General features: G+C 46.1%; 1 protein-coding gene across 1 annotated transcript in view; it reads left to right on the top strand.

Moving 5' to 3' along the window:
- Window positions 1-17,186, top strand: part of LOC142475785 (uncharacterized) — a 17,896-nt gene extending 710 nt beyond the window's left edge. The window contains exons 1-3 of the mRNA XM_075581505.1: window positions 1-472; window positions 2,022-2,135; window positions 13,746-17,186. The exon at window positions 1-472 is cut by the window's left edge and continues 710 nt beyond it. Coding sequence (XP_075437620.1) covers window positions 454-472; window positions 2,022-2,135; window positions 13,746-16,099 — 2,487 coding nt within the window. The 5' untranslated portion in view covers window positions 1-453 and the 3' untranslated portion in view covers window positions 16,100-17,186. The remainder of the gene's footprint in view (window positions 473-2,021; window positions 2,136-13,745) is intronic.
- Window positions 17,187-18,473: the final 1,287 nt, after the last annotated feature.

Raw genomic sequence — 18,473 nt, 5'->3', positions numbered from 1 at the left:
CAGCACCTCCAGATCAGCACTGTCCACTGCCATCACCTCCACAGCAGCACTGCCCACTGCCAGCACCTCGAGAGCGGCGCTGCCCACTGCCAGCACCTCCCACAGCAGCACCTCCAGAGCAGCACTGCCCACTGCCAGCACCTCCCAGAGGACCACTGCCAGCACCTCCCAGAGGACCACTGCCCACTGCCAGCACTGCCCACTGCCAGCACCTCCCAGAGCAGCACTGCCCACTGCCAGCACCTCCAGAGCAGCACTGTCCACTGCCAGCACCTCCAGAGCAGCACCGCCCACTGCCAGCACCTCCAGAGCAGCACTGCCCACTGCCAGCACCTCCCAGAGCAGCACTGCCCACTGCCAGCACCTCCCAGAGCAGCACTGCCCACTGCCAGCACCTCCAGAGCAGCACTGTCCACTGCCAGCACCTCCAGAGCAGCACTGCCCACTGCCAGCATGGATCCACACTTGTTAAGTGAGTAGAGAAGATTATTTTGCAGTTATGCGAGTCAAACACCCAAACTAATCTTGTTTTCTTATAGAACCACCAGCAGGTAAGAAGAAAATATATCTTCACCTCTGTTATTTTCTGCCAGAAGGGCTAGTACAGGCATACCCCGCTTTAACATACGCATGTAAATAATGCATTTTTAACCAAAGTAAATACAGTGGCTTTATTCAAATAAAATGAATGGAGGTGAGAGGCGCGCACGCAGGTCAGTACTGTATAGCAGCTCTCTCCTTCTCGCAGTCTCTCTCTCTCTGTCAGTCTCTGTCTCTCACTCAGTCACACACACACACACGCACTCAGTCACACACACACGCATTTAGTCACACACACTCAGTCATACACACAGTCACACACACTGTCACTCAGTCACACACACTGTCACTCAGTCACACACACTGTCACTCAGTCACACACACTGTCACTCAGTCACACACACTGTCACTCAGTCACACACACTGTCACTCAGTCACACACTGTCACTCAGTCACACACACTGTCACTCAGTCACACACACTGTCACTCAGTCACACACTGTCACTCAGTCACACACAGTCACTCAGTCACACACAGTCAGTCACTCAGTCACACACAGTCACACACAGTCACTCAGTCACACTCGGTCACACTGTCACTCAGTAACACACTGTCACTCAGTCACACACTGTCACTCAGTCACACACTGTCACTCAGTCACACACTGTCACTCAGTCACACACTGTCACTCAGTCACACACTGTCACTCAGTCACACACGGTCACTCAGTCACACACTGTCACTCAGTCACACACTGTCACTCAGTCACACACACACAGTCACTCAGTCACACACACACACACAGTCACTCAGTCACATACACACACACACACACACACACACACACACACACACACACACAAGCTAAGATTACAGCAGAAGATCTTCCCCTCACTGTTGCTTCGTAATTCACATCACATGCAAAGCTTTGCAGAGCTCGGAGGAGGGAGGAGGGGGGAGAAGGAGGAGAGCGGAGGAAGCAGAGTCACGGGCGTAATCACTGGTTTAGCTGCTGCTTTATGGAGCGTGAGTGCAGGGGGAACGGAGACAGATGGGAGGGGGAACGGAGACAGATGGGAGGGGGAACGGAGACAGATGGGAGGGGGAACGGAGACAGATGGGAGGGGGAACGGAGACAGATGGGAGGGGGAACAGAGACAGATGGGAGGGCAGAGGGAACAGGGAGATCGAACGAACCATAATGAAGACAAGCATGAAGGAGGTTGCAGGAGTGCTGAGGTGCGCACGCCGCCCCCTGGTGTCCGTACTCGCGAAGCACGCGTACGTACACGGGTATGGTGCAACTAAAAATAAATGTACGTACTTGTGAGTGTACGTAAAGCGGGTGTACGTAAAACGGGGTATGCCTGTAATACATTTGTTTACAAGAGGTATTATACCTATATCAGAGGAGGTGAAATCACAAGAAGCGCCCCCACTCCCAGCTTTACAGGATGGGTTTTCCTTTGCTTGTTGCCAGGTTTCCCAGTGGATGTACCGGTGAGTTTAGAGATCAAATCAGAGAAAGAAGAGACAGACACAGAGGAACATGTGACCCCAATAAAGGAAGAAATAGATGCATTTCCTGTTTGTGGTAAGTACCCTTACATCCTCACTTGTCTTTATTCAGTATGTTTAAAAATGGACTGAAATGTGTACAATATTTTGGGAAATATTTTTTTTTTTCGACAAAGTTTTTTTTATTAGGCATTAATACATTGATACAGTTTATATGGTTACATGCATATCTTGGCCTAATACAGTTTTTATTTATTTTTGTGTGTAAACATCTTTCTTCCCTTGTGATGAATGCAGGGGAAGAAACAGAAAGAGAGAGGGGGGTTAGAAAAGAGGGGAGGGGGGGGAGTCCCGTCTAACTCAGTTTCCCATGGGAGGGGCGGGGGGATATTTTGGTCTTTGTCTCCTCTATCGGTAAGGGCCCATTTATTCTACCATTCGTGTCAGCCAAGGTTCCCATGTGTTATAGAAGGTTGTCGTCGTCCTTTTCAGAAAGGCTGATAGTTGCTCCATCAGCATTGTAGAGGGAGAAAGGGGGTGGCCCGGTATTAAAGGGGTTGCACCCCATATGGCCATCCCCTGACCTCACCAGAGAGACAAGGGGTTAACTGGACTGCGGTCCAGGGATGAGGTTTGCACCTTGTTATACCTTGAAAATGTATGTTCCCCTGTTCCCATGTTTCATTATAAGCATGTATTTTAATGTTTTAAAGTGCATTTCTGTATCTCCAGTTCTTGAGATCGCAGAGAGTTCATATTTGGCCAATATGTGGAGTCACTGTAGGCATTAAAAACTGGCAAAGGTCGACCCACTGAGCCCTCCAGAATGGAATTTATTAATATGTGTAGATATTAAAGTGTATATGTATTATATTTTGGATCTGTTCTGAAAATGCAGACGCCATTTGCTAGGCTAATAGGTCATGAAGGCCAGACGGCTGCGTAGCCTAAGCACGGCAATCAAAAAGTAACTGCCTTGATTTTTACCCAATGTCTAGGGATTAAGTATTAATCAATCAACAAAATTCTGCCAGTCTAATTGTTGCCTGAGGGCATGGTTAGTCTGTCTCCACGTTATATAATTGTTCACCAATAGGCTGTGTTCAATGTTAAGAATAGGGTTGCACAGGTATATAAACTGTGTCAACCCTACAGTTTTGAGTTGTGCTGGAGTTGTGCTGATACCATCTTGAATGTCACTGGATTGCTGGAGTTGTGCTTCTGATACCATCTTGAATGTCACTGGATTGCTGGAGAATTGCTAGTGGATACTTCTCCATCCCCCAACCCTAAGTAAGTGTTATCTTCTTGTCTGTTAATTGTACTATATTGCTGTGTTCACCTTATTTAAGGAATAAATTATATTTTATTGTATCTAAGCCTCGTTCAGTTCAACCCAGATATTTGGTGTTCATTATATCTTGTCATAAGCTACCGTGACAAGCTCTATAATTAACTGGTGGCAAGCGGTGGGATTGAACTGGACCTGTGTTACAGTATACTGCGGGATACTGTAACATAGTAGGAACTTGATGGTAATTGCGAGTTCCTGGGACTAAAGATATTGAACACACAGTAGTGCAACAGTTAACACAAGTTGTAACACCACCTCACTGCTGCGACTGAACCATGAGCGAGGCTGAAGGCTCATCCAACATGAGGACCCGAGCTCAGCTGAAGGACAAGTGCCGTGAATATGGACTGCCCTATGAGAACCAGGAGGTCGCAGACATGGTTGACGCAATCGGTGACTATGAAGCCCGGCTTGCAGAACCTCAGGATACGGCTCAGCTTGCCCTTTTACAGCCACCCGGAGATCAGGGAAGGAACCCAGTGCCGGGGCGGCGGAATCTCTGGAGGGATCGAGTGCACCTCCCGGGAGCAGAGCAACAGGAGGGGTACTGGTTGCTGCGGCTACCAGTCCGTTCACCCCTGAAATGTTGGCACTGATTACTGCATGGGGAGACAGAGGGACACCGGAGGAGCAGCTGCAGTTTATCACTATGGCAGTGAACAGACCCGCTTATTGCCCCCCTGTCCAACCCAACACAGATGAACTCAAGCTGGACCAGCACAGTCTCACCAAGTTCGTGGAAGGCACTGACCAGATTGACAGTTTCTTAAAGAACTTTGAAACGCAGTGCCGGCGGTACAAAGTGCTTCCCCAGCATAGGGTTGCACGTTTGGACCCCTTACTGTCCGGCTTGGCTAAGCAGACGATGATGGCGCTTCCAGATGAGTATGCTGATGACTATGACCACCTGAAAGAACTGTTACTGTTTCAGTACGGTTTTACCCCTGAAGCTTACCAGGTTAAATTCTGGCAGAAAGAGAGGCAGCCCCAGGAGTCCTATGTTACCTACGTGACCCGCATGGCTTTGTACAGGATATGCTGGGTGGAGGGCTATGAGGCACGGACTTACCAACGCCTGCTGGACATCATCTTTCAGGAGCCACTCATGCAGCAGTGCCCGCTGGCGGTGAGGGCTTGGGTGTATGACAAAAAGCCCAAGACTTACCAGGAGGCGGCGAGGCTTGCAGATGACTATGTGGCCAGCCGAGCCCTGATGACCGCCAAAGCAGTAGCCAAGGTGGCGGCGGTGGCGGCGGCACCGGCCAGAAAGTCTGCCAATATCCCCCAATAGACTCAGAGGCCGCCTGCGGGCAGCAGTCCACCGAAGGCGGGGGAGCTGCGGCACGAGCGCCGGTGCTACAACTGCAACCGCCCTGGTCACATCAGACCGGAACTCAGGCCTCTCTGGTATATGTCTTTGAGACATAGGGTTTCAAATTGTGTCAGCGGGGGGAATTTGGAGGTTGGAGACAGTAAGTGTAGGAAGTGCCTAAGTAGATATTTAAATAGATGAAGGTCTTGGATCTGGAATTTGTTCTTTAATGCCTGAAAAGTTAGGATCTCTCCCTTCTGCAGTAGATCAGCAACCATCCTAATGTTGTGACCCTGGAATTGGTCAAATTGTCTTGTGGAACACCCTGGCGGGAAGTTGGGGTTCCCAAAGAGTGGGGTGAGCTGGGAGGGGGAGGCTAGCAGACCATACTTCCCTTTGCTTTTGAGCCATGCGTCCCACGTGAATCTCATTGCTCCGAGGCCGAACTTCTGTGGCCCACTTTCTTTCCCTCCTGTGGGCCAGAGTGCAACTTGGATGGAGTGAGGCTGTGCGTAGTGTGACTATTGCGAGCCAACAGGCCGAGGCTGGATCGCAATTCCAAACTACAGCCTGCTTCAGTTGTGCTGCTTTGTACGCTCTTTTTGAGGGGTTAGTTTTATGAGCTTGTTCCAATGTAATAATGGTGTCCAAAAGATCCTTGATCAATTTTTGTTTGACTTTCTTCCTATGGGATGCAATAGAGATAAGTTTGCCTCTGATTGCCGCCTTATGGGCTTCCCATAGGATTTCTGGAGATGTAACTGATCCTGCGTTGAAGAAAAAATAGTCCTTAAGCGAGGTTCTTATCTCTCTTTCTATCTCAGGATGGTTTAGTAGTGAATCATTTAGTCTCCAGGAGTAGGATGTTGTTTTTTCGAATGGTACTGATAGGGTCAAGGTGATGGGAGCATGGTCTGACCAAGTGATTGGGCCAATATCCGATTTGGTGGAAGCTTCCAGAACATTTTTGGTCAGTAGAAAGTAGTCTATACGGGAATAGGTCTGGTGAGGTGCTGAGTAAAAAGTGTAGTCCCTCTGACCCTGATGTTGGGTTCTCCATATGTCAACCAATGACAATTCGTTCAGTATTTCCCTGAACCCTTTCCCATTATATTGGGAGTAGGTTGTACGGGGGTGACCAGCTATGGATGATCTGTCTTCCATGGATGATCTGTTTATGACCATGTTGAAGTCGCCTCCTAACTAACAGCGATGACAGATACCCTGGGTCTATGCCCTCGAGAACTGTTTTTAGGAATTCGGTTTGGTTCTCGTTTGGGGCATATATGTTAATTAGAGCAATTGCCGTGCCGGCTAGAGAGCCATATACCACCAAAAATCTACCCTCTGGGTCCATTTCTGTTTTGACATGATTGAATGGAGTGCCTTGTCGGATTAGTATGGCCACTCCTCGTTTTTTACTACTGAATGATGCGAAAAAGCATATAGGAAACACTTTTTTGTATAAATTTGGGGGGTCTTGTGATGTGAAGTGGGTTTCCTGCAGGAAGATGATATCTCCCCCTGATTTTTTCATGTCTTGGAGAGCTAGTCTCCTTTTCCGGTTATTTTGTAGACCTTTGACATTTAGTGATAGCACCTTAATTGGGGCTGTGGCAGCCATTAGAATGGTTTGTGGCGCGGAGTCTTAGGACCCCTCCTTTCCCAACTGGGGGGGTCTTTTGGCTGTACTTGTGGCGCTTATTATGCCCCAGCAAACTTTTAGTATGTGTGTTTGTTTTTTGTGGGTCAGTCTGGGTATACTGAGGGGACCCGGAGAGGTGGAGGGGGGGGGGGGGAGAGAAAGGGAGGGGTGGAACTCCGTTGGGACAGGGTCAGCGGGTTCCGGAGAGAAGTGATTGGATCCCATCAGGGACCCAACAATGTGTCGCCAGGTCCCTGGGCGACCGGCATATGGGCTAGAGAGCCCATCTGGGGTGGTTCCGGTGTCAACTACCGGAGGGCGTCAGAGGGGTCCAGACCCACTAATACCTTTTATTGGGCATCTTCCCCTCTCCTTCTCGCACCCGTATTTGGAACCTTCAAGTTGCTGTCTTTGTATAGCTCGGGGAAGATTAGTGGGGGGAAGGAAGAGGGAGAGAGGGGAGGGGGGGGGGGAAAGAAGGGGGGGAGAGAGGGGGAGAAAGAGAGAGGGGGGGAGAGAGAGTGGGAAAGGGTAAGGGTGGGAAGGGGGGGGAAACGGGGGGGAGGGTAAGGGCGGGAAGGGGGGGGAGAGAGAGGGGGGGAGAGGGTAAGGGCTGAAAGGCTTATGCAGTCATATGTAGGGCAGCATATATATTTAGTGCTCCAAGTACTTTTCGGTTTGTGTTACTCTTATGGTCATTACCATGGGGGTCGGGGGAGGAGAGGGATGGGGGGGGGGGAGGAGAGGCATCATGGACTATCACATATAGGGCAGCATATACATTTACTGCTTCATTTCGCATGGTACATTGCATGTAACACAGTGGATATGTACAAGACATTCAGCTTCTGGGTTGAACCATATATTATGAGTAGTACCACATGCCTCTTTTCATTGCTCGTGTAACACGTGGCCACAGCAATAGCATATTGGTATACAGTGCCCCTGTGTGCGTTGCCGTGAGGATCGATGGGAAGGGAGTAGGGGGGGGCGGCGGCATATTCATTTATGTGTAGGGCAACATATGCAGTTATTGCTCCAAGTACACTTCAATTTGTATTACTCTTATGGTCATCGCCATGGGGGTCGGGGGGTGCGGGAGGAGAGGATGGGGCATCATGTACAATCACATATAGGGTGGCATATACATTTACTGCGTCATTTCGCATGGTACGTTGTATGTAACATAGTGGACATTTGCTGCTTCATTTCACATAGTACGTTGCCTGCAACACATTGGATATGTACAAGACATTCAGCTTCTGAGATAAACCATATGGTATGGGTAGTACCACATGCCTCTTTTCACTGCTCTTGTAACGCGTGTTCACAGCAATAGTATATCTGTATGCAGTGCCCCTGTGTGCGTTGCCGTGAGGATCGGTGGGAAGGGATAAGGGGGGGGTCGGGTATCTTTTCCACAGGGATCTGGTGTTATACTGGACAGTATATATGTTTTCAAACCGGTTCTGATTATATTATAATGTGGATAAACACATGTCTTTTGACCTTTGGTAAGGGTTTTTGAACTTTCCAGTGGAGGTCTGGGGAAGGAGGGGGTGTATGTGGAGGGAGGAAGGGGGGGGAAGGCGAGGAGGGTATGGAGGGGGGGGGGGGACAGGAGTGGGGATAGATTCTTATCCTATGTGGCTCTTATAACAACATTTAACTTTTAAAACTAGGAGAACTGGTGTCACTTTCGGCGCTGGTTATAATTCTGGGAGCAATGTTTCCTCAGGAGTATGACAAAGATAAGCCTTCGCACGCTGTTTATTGATCTTGGCCGTCGCGTAAGTACCTGGAGAATCAGGGTTTGCTTTATACGGGAGCCTGCCTCTTCGGCTATAGAGGCCACGTGCACAGGGGAAATGTACTTACAGTTTCGTGGGGTTCCCACCTAGTACCTGGTGTGGCCAGACCCGGTGGTCCTTCTTGGGCCTGTCAGCCTTTGGCTCCGGTCCGTCAGCCTTAGCTTGTCTGCGCCGCGTGGGGGGGGGGGGAAGATAGGGGAAGGAGGGGCGATGGGGCCTTCTTTGTCGGACTCTCGCTCCTTGCTTCGGCGGCCCCCGTTCCCGTCTCCCTCCTCCCGTGCTGGCGCATTCCAATAGGCTACTCCGGGGTTTCTTCTTCCCCTTTTGGCGCGGCGGGATACTCCTGAGTGATGACATCTGTGGCGTTGGGAGCGGAGGATGTCCGGCGTCTGCAGCAGCCGGTGGGTAGCCTCCCTCTTCTTCGCCTGCTTCATGGAGCCTCTTCTCCGTCGGTCTTTTATTACTGTTTGGTTGCCGTGCTTGGTCATCTTGGCAGGGCCTTCAGGAGCGTACCGATGTGACACCTTGGAACTGGGACTGGAAACAGGATCATGCAGGTGAGTTGGACTTCTATTTTCTTTCTTGTTTTTGCCCTGCTAGGCGCTCTGAGGCCCTAATCGGGAGAACCTCGTTTTCTTGGCCCTGGGTGTTGGTTAAGTCCGAGTTCCACGATGGAGGGGGGGACAGGCCCACTGCTCTGGCCAACCGGGGCATCTCCGCAGGGTTTCTGATGGTGTGGAATTTCCCATTCTTGTTGACAATTAGTTTGAATGGGAATCCCCATTTGTATTTAATCCCATTGTCTCTGAGCAGTGTGGTCAGCGGTTTCAGCTCCTTCCGTTTGTTGACCGTCAGCTTCGCCAGGTCATTGTATACCTGCAGATGGTCATCCTGGAACGTGAGCGGTTCTTTCTTTCTGCAGGCCGCCATTAGTTTCTCTTTAACCGTGTAACGGTGAAGGCGGACTATAACGTCCCTGGTTCTGTACGGATCTTCGGATCTCGGTCCGAGAGCGCAATGGGTTCTGTCCATTTCTAGGTCTTTTCTTTCCAGGTCCTGGCACAGCGAGGAGAAGAAGTCTGTAAGATATGATTGTAGCTGATCTGGCAGGATCGCTTCAGGTACTCCGCGTATCCTTAGATTCTGCCGCCTATCGCGGTTCTCTTGATCCTCGAGGCTGTCTTTCAGGCAGCTGATCTCCAGCCCCAGTCGGAAGATCTCGTCGTCCGCTGCTGTTTGCGCTTGCAGGGTCTCCTCCATTTTGGATTCTAGGGCTGTGGTCCGCTCAGTTAGGCCCGTGATATCTTGTCTTAGTTCTGTCACGGCGGCTTTTAGATCGTTTTGGATTGAGACATGCAGTTTGTCTAGCATACATGTCATTAGTTCTTGCATGTATTCCCTTGTGAGCGTTGCCTCCATGTTTTGTGGTGGCTCTCCTCGGTCTCTATCTGCGGCCTGGTGTTTGGAGCCTCGTGCGCTCATCGTTCCGGCGCCATCTTGAATTTTCGGAGCTGTTTCTCTGCTCCGTTGCGGCGGGGAAAAAAAGCTTTTTACCCCTTGTGCAGGTGGTGCTTTCTGTTTGCCGGCCATGCTAATGTATTTGGCCCGTTTGGGGTGACACTTTTTGGGTCGGGAACCGGGGGGGGAAGACGCTTTTAAATCAGTTTATGCTCGAGGGTCGGTGGAGCTCTACTCTCACACAACCATGCTCGTTGGCGTCCTGGACACGCCCCCTTTGGGAAATAATTTTAAAGCATGCATACAATTATAAGATACCTGTTCTAATGAAAAAAATCATTTGTCTAAGGTTATATTAAGGATATTATTGTTATTTAGGTTTGAACATTGGTAGCTCCAAAATGGTTTCAGCACTTGGGATCGAGGATTCGTTGGGCGGACAATCAGACCAGTGAAGGTCAGAATTATGGAGCACATTCGTTCTATTAAAAACTAGATCAGATGCTCCCAGTTTCCAAACATTTTACACATTGTACATTGGGAAACTTGTCCACCTTTCATTTTCCAGCGATTGAATCAGCTTAATCAGCGTGAGATGTTTTGGATCCACTCACTTAATACTCTATCCCCTTTTGGGATTAATACAGAATGGGACCTAAAACATTTTCTCTAAGCTATATTATTCCTTTGCCCATTCTCAGGTTATATAATACTATGTATTTTTCATATACATTTGTTTCTATCATTGAGATACATATGTGTCTCTCTCTAGTCACATTTGATGAGTAGTATTGTTTGCATGATGTGGCAATTTTCTCAGTGTGGTTTATTTATTTACATCTTATTCATTATGTACAGTTAGGTCTGGAAATAATTGGACACTGACACAATTTTCATAATTTTGGCTCTGTACTCACCACAATGGATTTTAAATGAAATAACCGAGATGCAATAGAAGTGCAGACTTTCAGCTTTAATTCAAGGGGTTGAACAAAAATATCGTATGAAACGTTTAGGATTTGCAACCATTTTCATACACAGTCCCCTTATTTCAGTGGCTCAAATGTAATTGGACAAATGAACACAATCATAAATAAAATGTTCATTTGTAATACTTTGTCGAGAATCCTTTGCATACAATGACTGCTTGAAGTCTGGAACGCATGGACATCACCAAGTGCTGGGTTTCCTCCTTTGTGATGCTTTGCCAGGCCTTTACTGCAGCTATCTTCAGTTCGTGGGTCTTTCTGCATCAAGTTTTGTCTTCAGCAAGTGAAATGCATGCTTGATCGGGTTGAGATCAGGTGATTGACTTGGCCATTGCAGAATATTCCACTTCTCTGCCTTAAACTCCTGGTTGCTTTCGCAGTATGTTTTGGGTCATTGTCCATCTGTAAAGTGAAGCGCCATCCAATTAACTTGGCTGAATCTGAGCAGACAATATATCCCATACACTTCCGAATTCATCCGGCTGTTTCTGTCTTCTGTCACATCATCAATAAACATTAGTGACCCAGTGCCATTGTAAACCATGCATGCCCATGCCATCACACTGCCTCCACCGTGTTTTACAGATGATGTGGTATGCTTCGGATCATGAGCCGTTCCAAGCCTTCTCCATACTTTTTTCTTCCCATCATTCTGGTACAGGTTGATCTTAGATTCATCTGTCCAAAGAATACTGTTCCAGAATTGGGCTGGCTTTTTCAGATATTTTTTGGCAAAGTCTAATCTGGCCTTTTTATTTTTGAGGCTTATGAATGGTTTGCACCTTGTGGTGAACCCTCTGTATTTGCTCTTGTGAAGTCTTCTCTTTATGGTAGACTTGGATAATGATATATCTACCTCCTGGAGTGTGTTCTTCACTTGGCTGGATGTTGTGAAGGGGTTTTTCTTTACTATGGAAAGGATCCTACGATCATCCACCATTGTTGTCTTCCGTGGACGCCCAGGCCTTTTTGTGTTGCAGAGCTCACTACTGCGTTCTTTTTTTCTCCGAATGTACCAAACTGTTGATTTGGCCACTCCTAATGTTCCTGCTATCTCTCGAATGGATTTCTTTTTTTTTTTTTGCAGCCTAAGGATGCCCTGTTTCACTTGCATTGAGAGCTCCTTTGACCGTATATTGTGGGTTCACAGCAACAGCTTCCAAATGTGAATGCCACACCTGGAATCAACTCCAGACCTTTTACCTGCTTAATTGATGAAGAAATAACGAAGGAATAGCCCACATCTGTCCATGAAACAGCTTTTGAGTCAATTGTCCAATTACTTTTGGTTCCTTGAAAAAGAGGGAGCTACATATTAAAGAGATGTAATTCCTAAACCCTTTCTCCAATTTTGATGTGAATACCCTCAAATTAAAGCTGATATACTGCACTTTAAGCCCATTTCATTATTTAACTGTAACTTGGATTTATTTTCGTACAGAGCCGAAATAATAAAACTTTTATCAGTGTCCAATTATTTCCGGACCTAACTGTATATTCCCTTTATCAAGATTCAAATTGTTCTTTGCCTTGGTAGTTGAGGTTACATTTATTATTTGTATATTATTACATGATTATATTATATTATTTGGTGTTACAGTTAATTTAATCTAAGATAATTGTATTCTCCCCATATCCTATCCATTTTTAAATGTTATGCTTTTTCATTTAATTTTTATTGTCCTTATGAGTCTATTTAAGTTTATTTTTATTGTATTCTTTATTGTGTCCTTTTGCTGGATTTCTCCCCCACCGTTGTACTGCCTTCTTTCCGTGGTTACATTTTCCCCGGACTGTTTTGTTCCCACATGACTTTTTTTACCAGGGATACAGGTAGGCAGTGTTTCCGGCGGGGAGTGCCTATAAAGTGACACTCTCTAGATGCAGGAAACCACTCTTTGATAAAGCGCCCATGGCGAGAAACGCGTTGGAGGTTTCTCTTTTAACTTGGGCTGTGTGTCTCAATAACTCTTATTTTTTCTACTTTTGCCTCCAGTTCTTCTTTTCTGCAGTGCTCCTTTTTTGTCTTTGATTTTAATTTGTGGGGAGAAGGAAAGAGAGGAGTCAAACATTACACCAAGGCCGCCTGCTTGGGAAATTATATGAATAGTATTTTTGACTGACAAAATATGACACAAAAGGGAGCAGTTTAGTTTGTGGGTCTTATGGCAGATTACATGGGCAGTGTAGTCACTGCATCACTTAGATTGTAAGCTCTCCAGGGCAGGGATTTCCGTTCCTATTGTCTGATTTTGTTTGTTGCACTTATTGTATTATAATTCCCTGTACTGCATTGTTTCTGCTGTAAAGCGCTGAGTACATTGCGGGGCCTTATATAAATAAAGACATACACACATGGGCATCTACAGTATCTTTACACTATAGGTTGCTGTCTGGTTTAGTTGATATTATTAATGCACTAATATGATAGACCAGGAGTTCCTTAACTTTACATCTCATGGACATTTTCAGTGTTAATTATTTGGAGGATGTACATGTATCCTTAAATAATGCATACAGTAATAAATACAAGTTATATTTGTATCAATGATTTCACTGTGAGAGCTGCTACAAATACATTTCAGGCCTTCGGGAACCACCACAGTCATTAGGGGCCACTGGATGTCCATGTGCCACAATTTTAAAACCCTGGGTAAGAGAATACAGGCATACCCCGGTTTAAGGACACTCACTTTAAGTACACTCGCGAGTAAGTACATCTCACTCAATAGGCAAACGTCAGCTCACGCATGCGCCAGTCAGCACGTCCTGAACAGCAATACCGGCTCCCTACCTGTAACGAAGGTGTGCTCAAGCGGGGAGACTATAGAGCCTGTTACACATGCCTTATTTACATCAGTTATGCACGTATATGACGATTGCAGTACAGTACATGCATCGATAAGTGGAGAAAAGGTAGTGCTTCACTTTAAGTACATTTTCGCTTTACATACATGCTCCGGTCCCATTGCGTACGTTAATGCGGGGTATGCCTGTATTTTGTTAATTAAGTATTGGTGAAATAGATTTTTCAGTGTTTTGGATTTGTAATTTGCGTTCAGCAATTTGATTTACAGATTGAAAACATTTGTTCTGTCTTTTGTTTACTTCTGTTAGAGATCGGCCTGAATGAGGAACAGAACTTGAGCTCTGATACATCCAGAAGCTGTCTGACTCCTCGCAGCCCAGAAGTGCCAAAAAGCAATGATTCCTGCCACATTTTAGACACGTGCAAGGAACCAGTGGCACATGATGGTGAATTTACAGACCTTGTACAGCACACAGCGGAGAAGGACTCTAAATATGGGTCCAGCAAAAGGTATGCGAGAGATTTAAGAAGCCGTGGTGCTCAGCCTTTTCTCTGTTGTCAGTGTGGCAAAAGCTTCTCACTGGACAGGGACCTGCTCACACACCTTTGTGTCCCCGCTAGGGAGCAAACCTTTACATGTACAGATGGTGGGAGCAGTTTCTCACTGAAGGGGAAACTACTTTCACACCAGATGATTCAGACATCAGTGACTCCTTTTACTTGTACAGTGTGTGGGAAACAGTTAATTACCAAGAGGACCCTCCTCAAACATGAGCGGCTTCATACAGGGCAGAAACCATTCCCATGTTCAGAGTGTGGGAAACAATTCAGTACTAAGAGCCGTCTCCTCAGACACCAGATGATTCATACAGGGGAGAAACCATTCACATGTACAGAGTGTAGTAAAAGCTTTTCTCGGAAGACAGATCTCCTCAACCATGAGCGGATTCATACAGGGGAGAAACCATTCACATGTACAGAGTGTGGGAAACAATTCAGAGTTAAGCAGGGTCTCCTCCTACACCAGATGACTCATACAGGAGAAAAACCATTCACATGCACAGAGTGTGGGAAACAATTCAGTACTAAGAGAACCCTCCTCAGACACCAGATGAATCATACGGGGGAAAAACCATTCACATGTACAGAGTGTAGTAAAAGCTTTTCTACGAAGAAAGCACTCCTCATCCATGAGCAGATTCATACAGGGGAGAAACCATTCACATGTACAGAGTGTGGGAAACAATACAGTACTAAGAGCCATCTCCTCAGACACCAGATTACTCATACTGGGGAGAAACCATTCACATGTACAGAGTGTAGTAGAAGCTTTTCTACAAAGGCGGACCTCCTCAAACATGAGCGGATTCATACAGGGGAGAAACCATTCACATGTACAGAGTGTGGGAAACAATTCCGTACTAAGAGCAGTCTCCTCATACACCAGATGACTCATACAGGAGAGAAACCATTCACTTGTGCAGAGTGTAGTAAAAGCTTTTCTCGGAAGACAGATCTCCTCATCCATGAGCGGATTCATACAGGGGAGAAACCATTCACATGTTCAGAGTGTGGGAAACAATTCACAGTTAAGAGCCGTCTCCTCAGACACCAGATGATTCATAGAGGAGAAAAACCATTCACATGTACAGAGTGTGGGAAACAATTTAGTATTAAGAGAACCCTCCTCAGACACCAGATGACTCATACAGGGGAGAAACCATTCACATGTACAGAGTGTAGTAAAAGCTTTTCTCGGAAGACAGGTCTCCTCAACCATGAGCGGATTCATACAGGGGAGAAACCATTCACATGTACAGAGTGTGGGAAACAATTCACAGTTAAGAGCAGTCTCCTCCTACACCAAATGACTCATACAGGAGAAAAACCATTCACATGTACAGAGTGTGGGAAACAATTTAGTATTAAGAGAACCCTCCTCAGACACCAGATAACTCATACAGGGGAAAAACCATTCACATGTACAGAGTGTAGTAAAAGCTTTTCTGGGAAGAAAGAACTCCTCATCCATGAGCGGATTCATACAGGGGAGAAACCATTCACATGTACAGAGTGTGGGAAACAATTCACAGTTAAGAGCTGTCTCCTCCTACACCAGATGACTCATACAGGGGTGAAACCATTCACATGTTTAGAGTGTGGGAAACAATTCAGTATTAAGAGAAGCCTCCTCATACACCAGATGACTCATACAGGAGAGAAACCATTCACATGTGCAGAGTGTAGTAAAAGCTTTTCTCGGAAGGTAGAGCTCCTCAACCATGAGCGGATTCATACAGGGGAGAAACCATTCACATGTACAGAGTGTGGGAAAAGCTTTTCTCAAATGAGCCACCTCCTCTCCCACCACAGGATTCATACACGGGAGAAACCATTCACATGTACAGAGTGTAGTAAAAGCTTTTATACGAAGGCGGAGCTCCTCAGCCATGAGCGGATTCATACAGGGGAGAAACCATTCACATGTACAGAGTGTGGGATACCATTCCGTACTAAGCGCAGTCTCCTCATACACCAGAGGACTCATTTAGGGGAGACACCATTCACATGTACAGAGTGTGGGAAAAGCTTTTCTCAAATGAGCCACCTCCTCACCCACCACAGGATTCATACACGGGAGAAACCATTTCCATGTACATAGTGTGGGGAAAGCTTATCACTGAGGATCAGCCTCATTACACACATGAGGATTCATACATGAGATAAAATGTGATTGTTCAAAGTAGGGTTGGGCAATATACCAGTAGCATAGTAATACTGCAGTAATAAAAATGGAGGGTAACGCAATATTTGCCTTACTTCTTACCATGGCATTCCTATCAGCAGCTGCAGAGTGGGGGTGGGTCTGGCAGAGAGGCGTGGAGGTGGGGACTGTCAGAGAGGACTGAGTGTGGGTCTGGTAGAGACAGTGGAGTGGGAGCGAGTCTGGGAGCTCCTTGACTTTCACATGCTGCAGCTATAAGGAATCCTCCTGCTGGTAATCTCACCCCTCCATATTAACCACTTCCCCTCTGCCATGTCTCTTACCCCTTCCCTTCCACCATGACTCAACCCCTTTCTCTCCTCCCCCGTATTTCTCTCGGCTCTCTACCGTGCCTCTTGACCCCCTCCTTCCCCATGCCCATTAACCCACGCCTACCCATGCCCTATTGATGTGTACAGGAGAAGGGGGGTCGAGGGGGTAATTGTACATTCACTTGCCATGCACCCCAAAACTGGAACAACCTACCGGAGACTCTCGCATCCACCACCAGTTTAAGTTCTTTCAAAACTAAGGCTCTCACATTTTAATCTGGTCTGTAACTGTTACATATGCTTATAATATATATTATCTTTAACTGTGCATGCAATGTCTTGTATATTATGTATACCCTGTTCACTTATGTAACTGTATTTGTAACCATGTATTATTTGTCATCTTAACTCTGTGCCCAGGAAATACATGAAAACGAGAAGTAACTCTCAATATATTATTTAAGTAATAATCCCCTCAGAACAGGGCATTATTGGGCAGTAATGCCCTGTTCTGAGAGGATTATTTATATTATAGGCTAAACGTAGGCTTATTTCATAAATAATAGACACTTTTGTATAGTTAAATAGATTTTTTTATTAAAATAAAATGGTAAATACATGAAACCACCTCTATATACGCTTACACTGCAGATATCTATATCCACACACTGCCACCCCCTCTGTGTACACACACACACACACACACACACACACACAGCAACTCCCACACAAACCTCTACACACACAGCAGCAGCTCTACACACAGCAGCTCTACACACACAAACTCTGCTGCTACACACACATGCAACACCCATAAACGCTGCCACTGACACACACACACACACACACAAGCTCTACACTCACACAAACGGCTGCTACACATACAACAGCACAACACACACTGCAGCCATAATAAAAAATGCAGCCACTTACTAAACTCTCCCCCCCAGCTCTACACACAACACAGCACAGCACCTCTACAACCCCCTCACCACCCCCCCCCCCCACACACACACACACACACACAACACTGCACCTCTATACACAACACACTTACTTCTTTGCAGTCTCTCTCCTCCCAATTCAACTGAATCTGCTCAGAAAATCTGTCAGCTCGGGAGTGGGTGGAGCTAAACGTGGCTGATACTTTTTGACCAATCCCCTGCCATGTCTCAGAGCTTTTACTTAATTCAAACCAATCCCCTGCCCTGTCTCAGCTGTTCTGAAAGCCGATTGGCTGGAAATAAACAGATTGAAAACTGCATTTTGCAAGCTGCTGAAATTCAGGGCATTACTGTGGATAATGCCCGGAATTTTAACCAATCAGAGAGCAGGGTTTTCAATAATGCCCTGAATTTTACTGCTTTAGCCTATAATTCCTGGTAAAACATTTTATAAATAAATAAAAATAAAATGGTAAAGAAAGGGGGCTTTAGTGTGGGTGTAGTTAGTGTAACATTTTCATTGAAACCTTTGTTATTCTTAAAATTAAAATATATTTGCTTTTTTACATTGTATTAAGAATGAAATGGATTTGTATAAGAAATATGTTTCACAATAAATGACCTTGAACATTTTGAGGACTTTTGCTTTTTTGCTTTCTATTGGGTGTTAATATATTGCTGAATATTGTTATCACAATAAATTACTTAATACTCTTATGGTGGGAAGTATTTTTGTTATTGTCTAACCCTAGTTCAGGGTGTTGGAAACAATTCAGTACAGAGTGTGACCTCCTGTCACACCCAAGTATTTACAGTGTAGAAACCATTTGCTTGTTCAGTGTGGGAAACAATTCAGTGTTAAGGGTCATCTCTTCAGAAACCAACAAATTCATGCAGGGAGAGGCCTCTCACATGGACAGATTTTAGGAAAAACGTTTCTTGGATGAATGACCACACACCACATGATTCACACAGGAAATAATTTGCTTGTTCAGAGTGTGGTAAACCATTTTGTACGAAGTGGGGCCTCTTGTTACACCTGCAGATTTACACAAG

The sequence above is a fragment of the Ascaphus truei genome, unplaced genomic scaffold (genome assembly GCF_040206685.1).
Source record: "Ascaphus truei isolate aAscTru1 unplaced genomic scaffold, aAscTru1.hap1 HAP1_SCAFFOLD_1381, whole genome shotgun sequence".
Classification (NCBI taxonomy): Eukaryota; Metazoa; Chordata; class Amphibia; order Anura; family Ascaphidae; genus Ascaphus; species Ascaphus truei.
The sequence above is the reverse complement of the archived record's forward strand: the minus strand, read 5'-3'. Positions and strand labels throughout refer to the sequence as shown.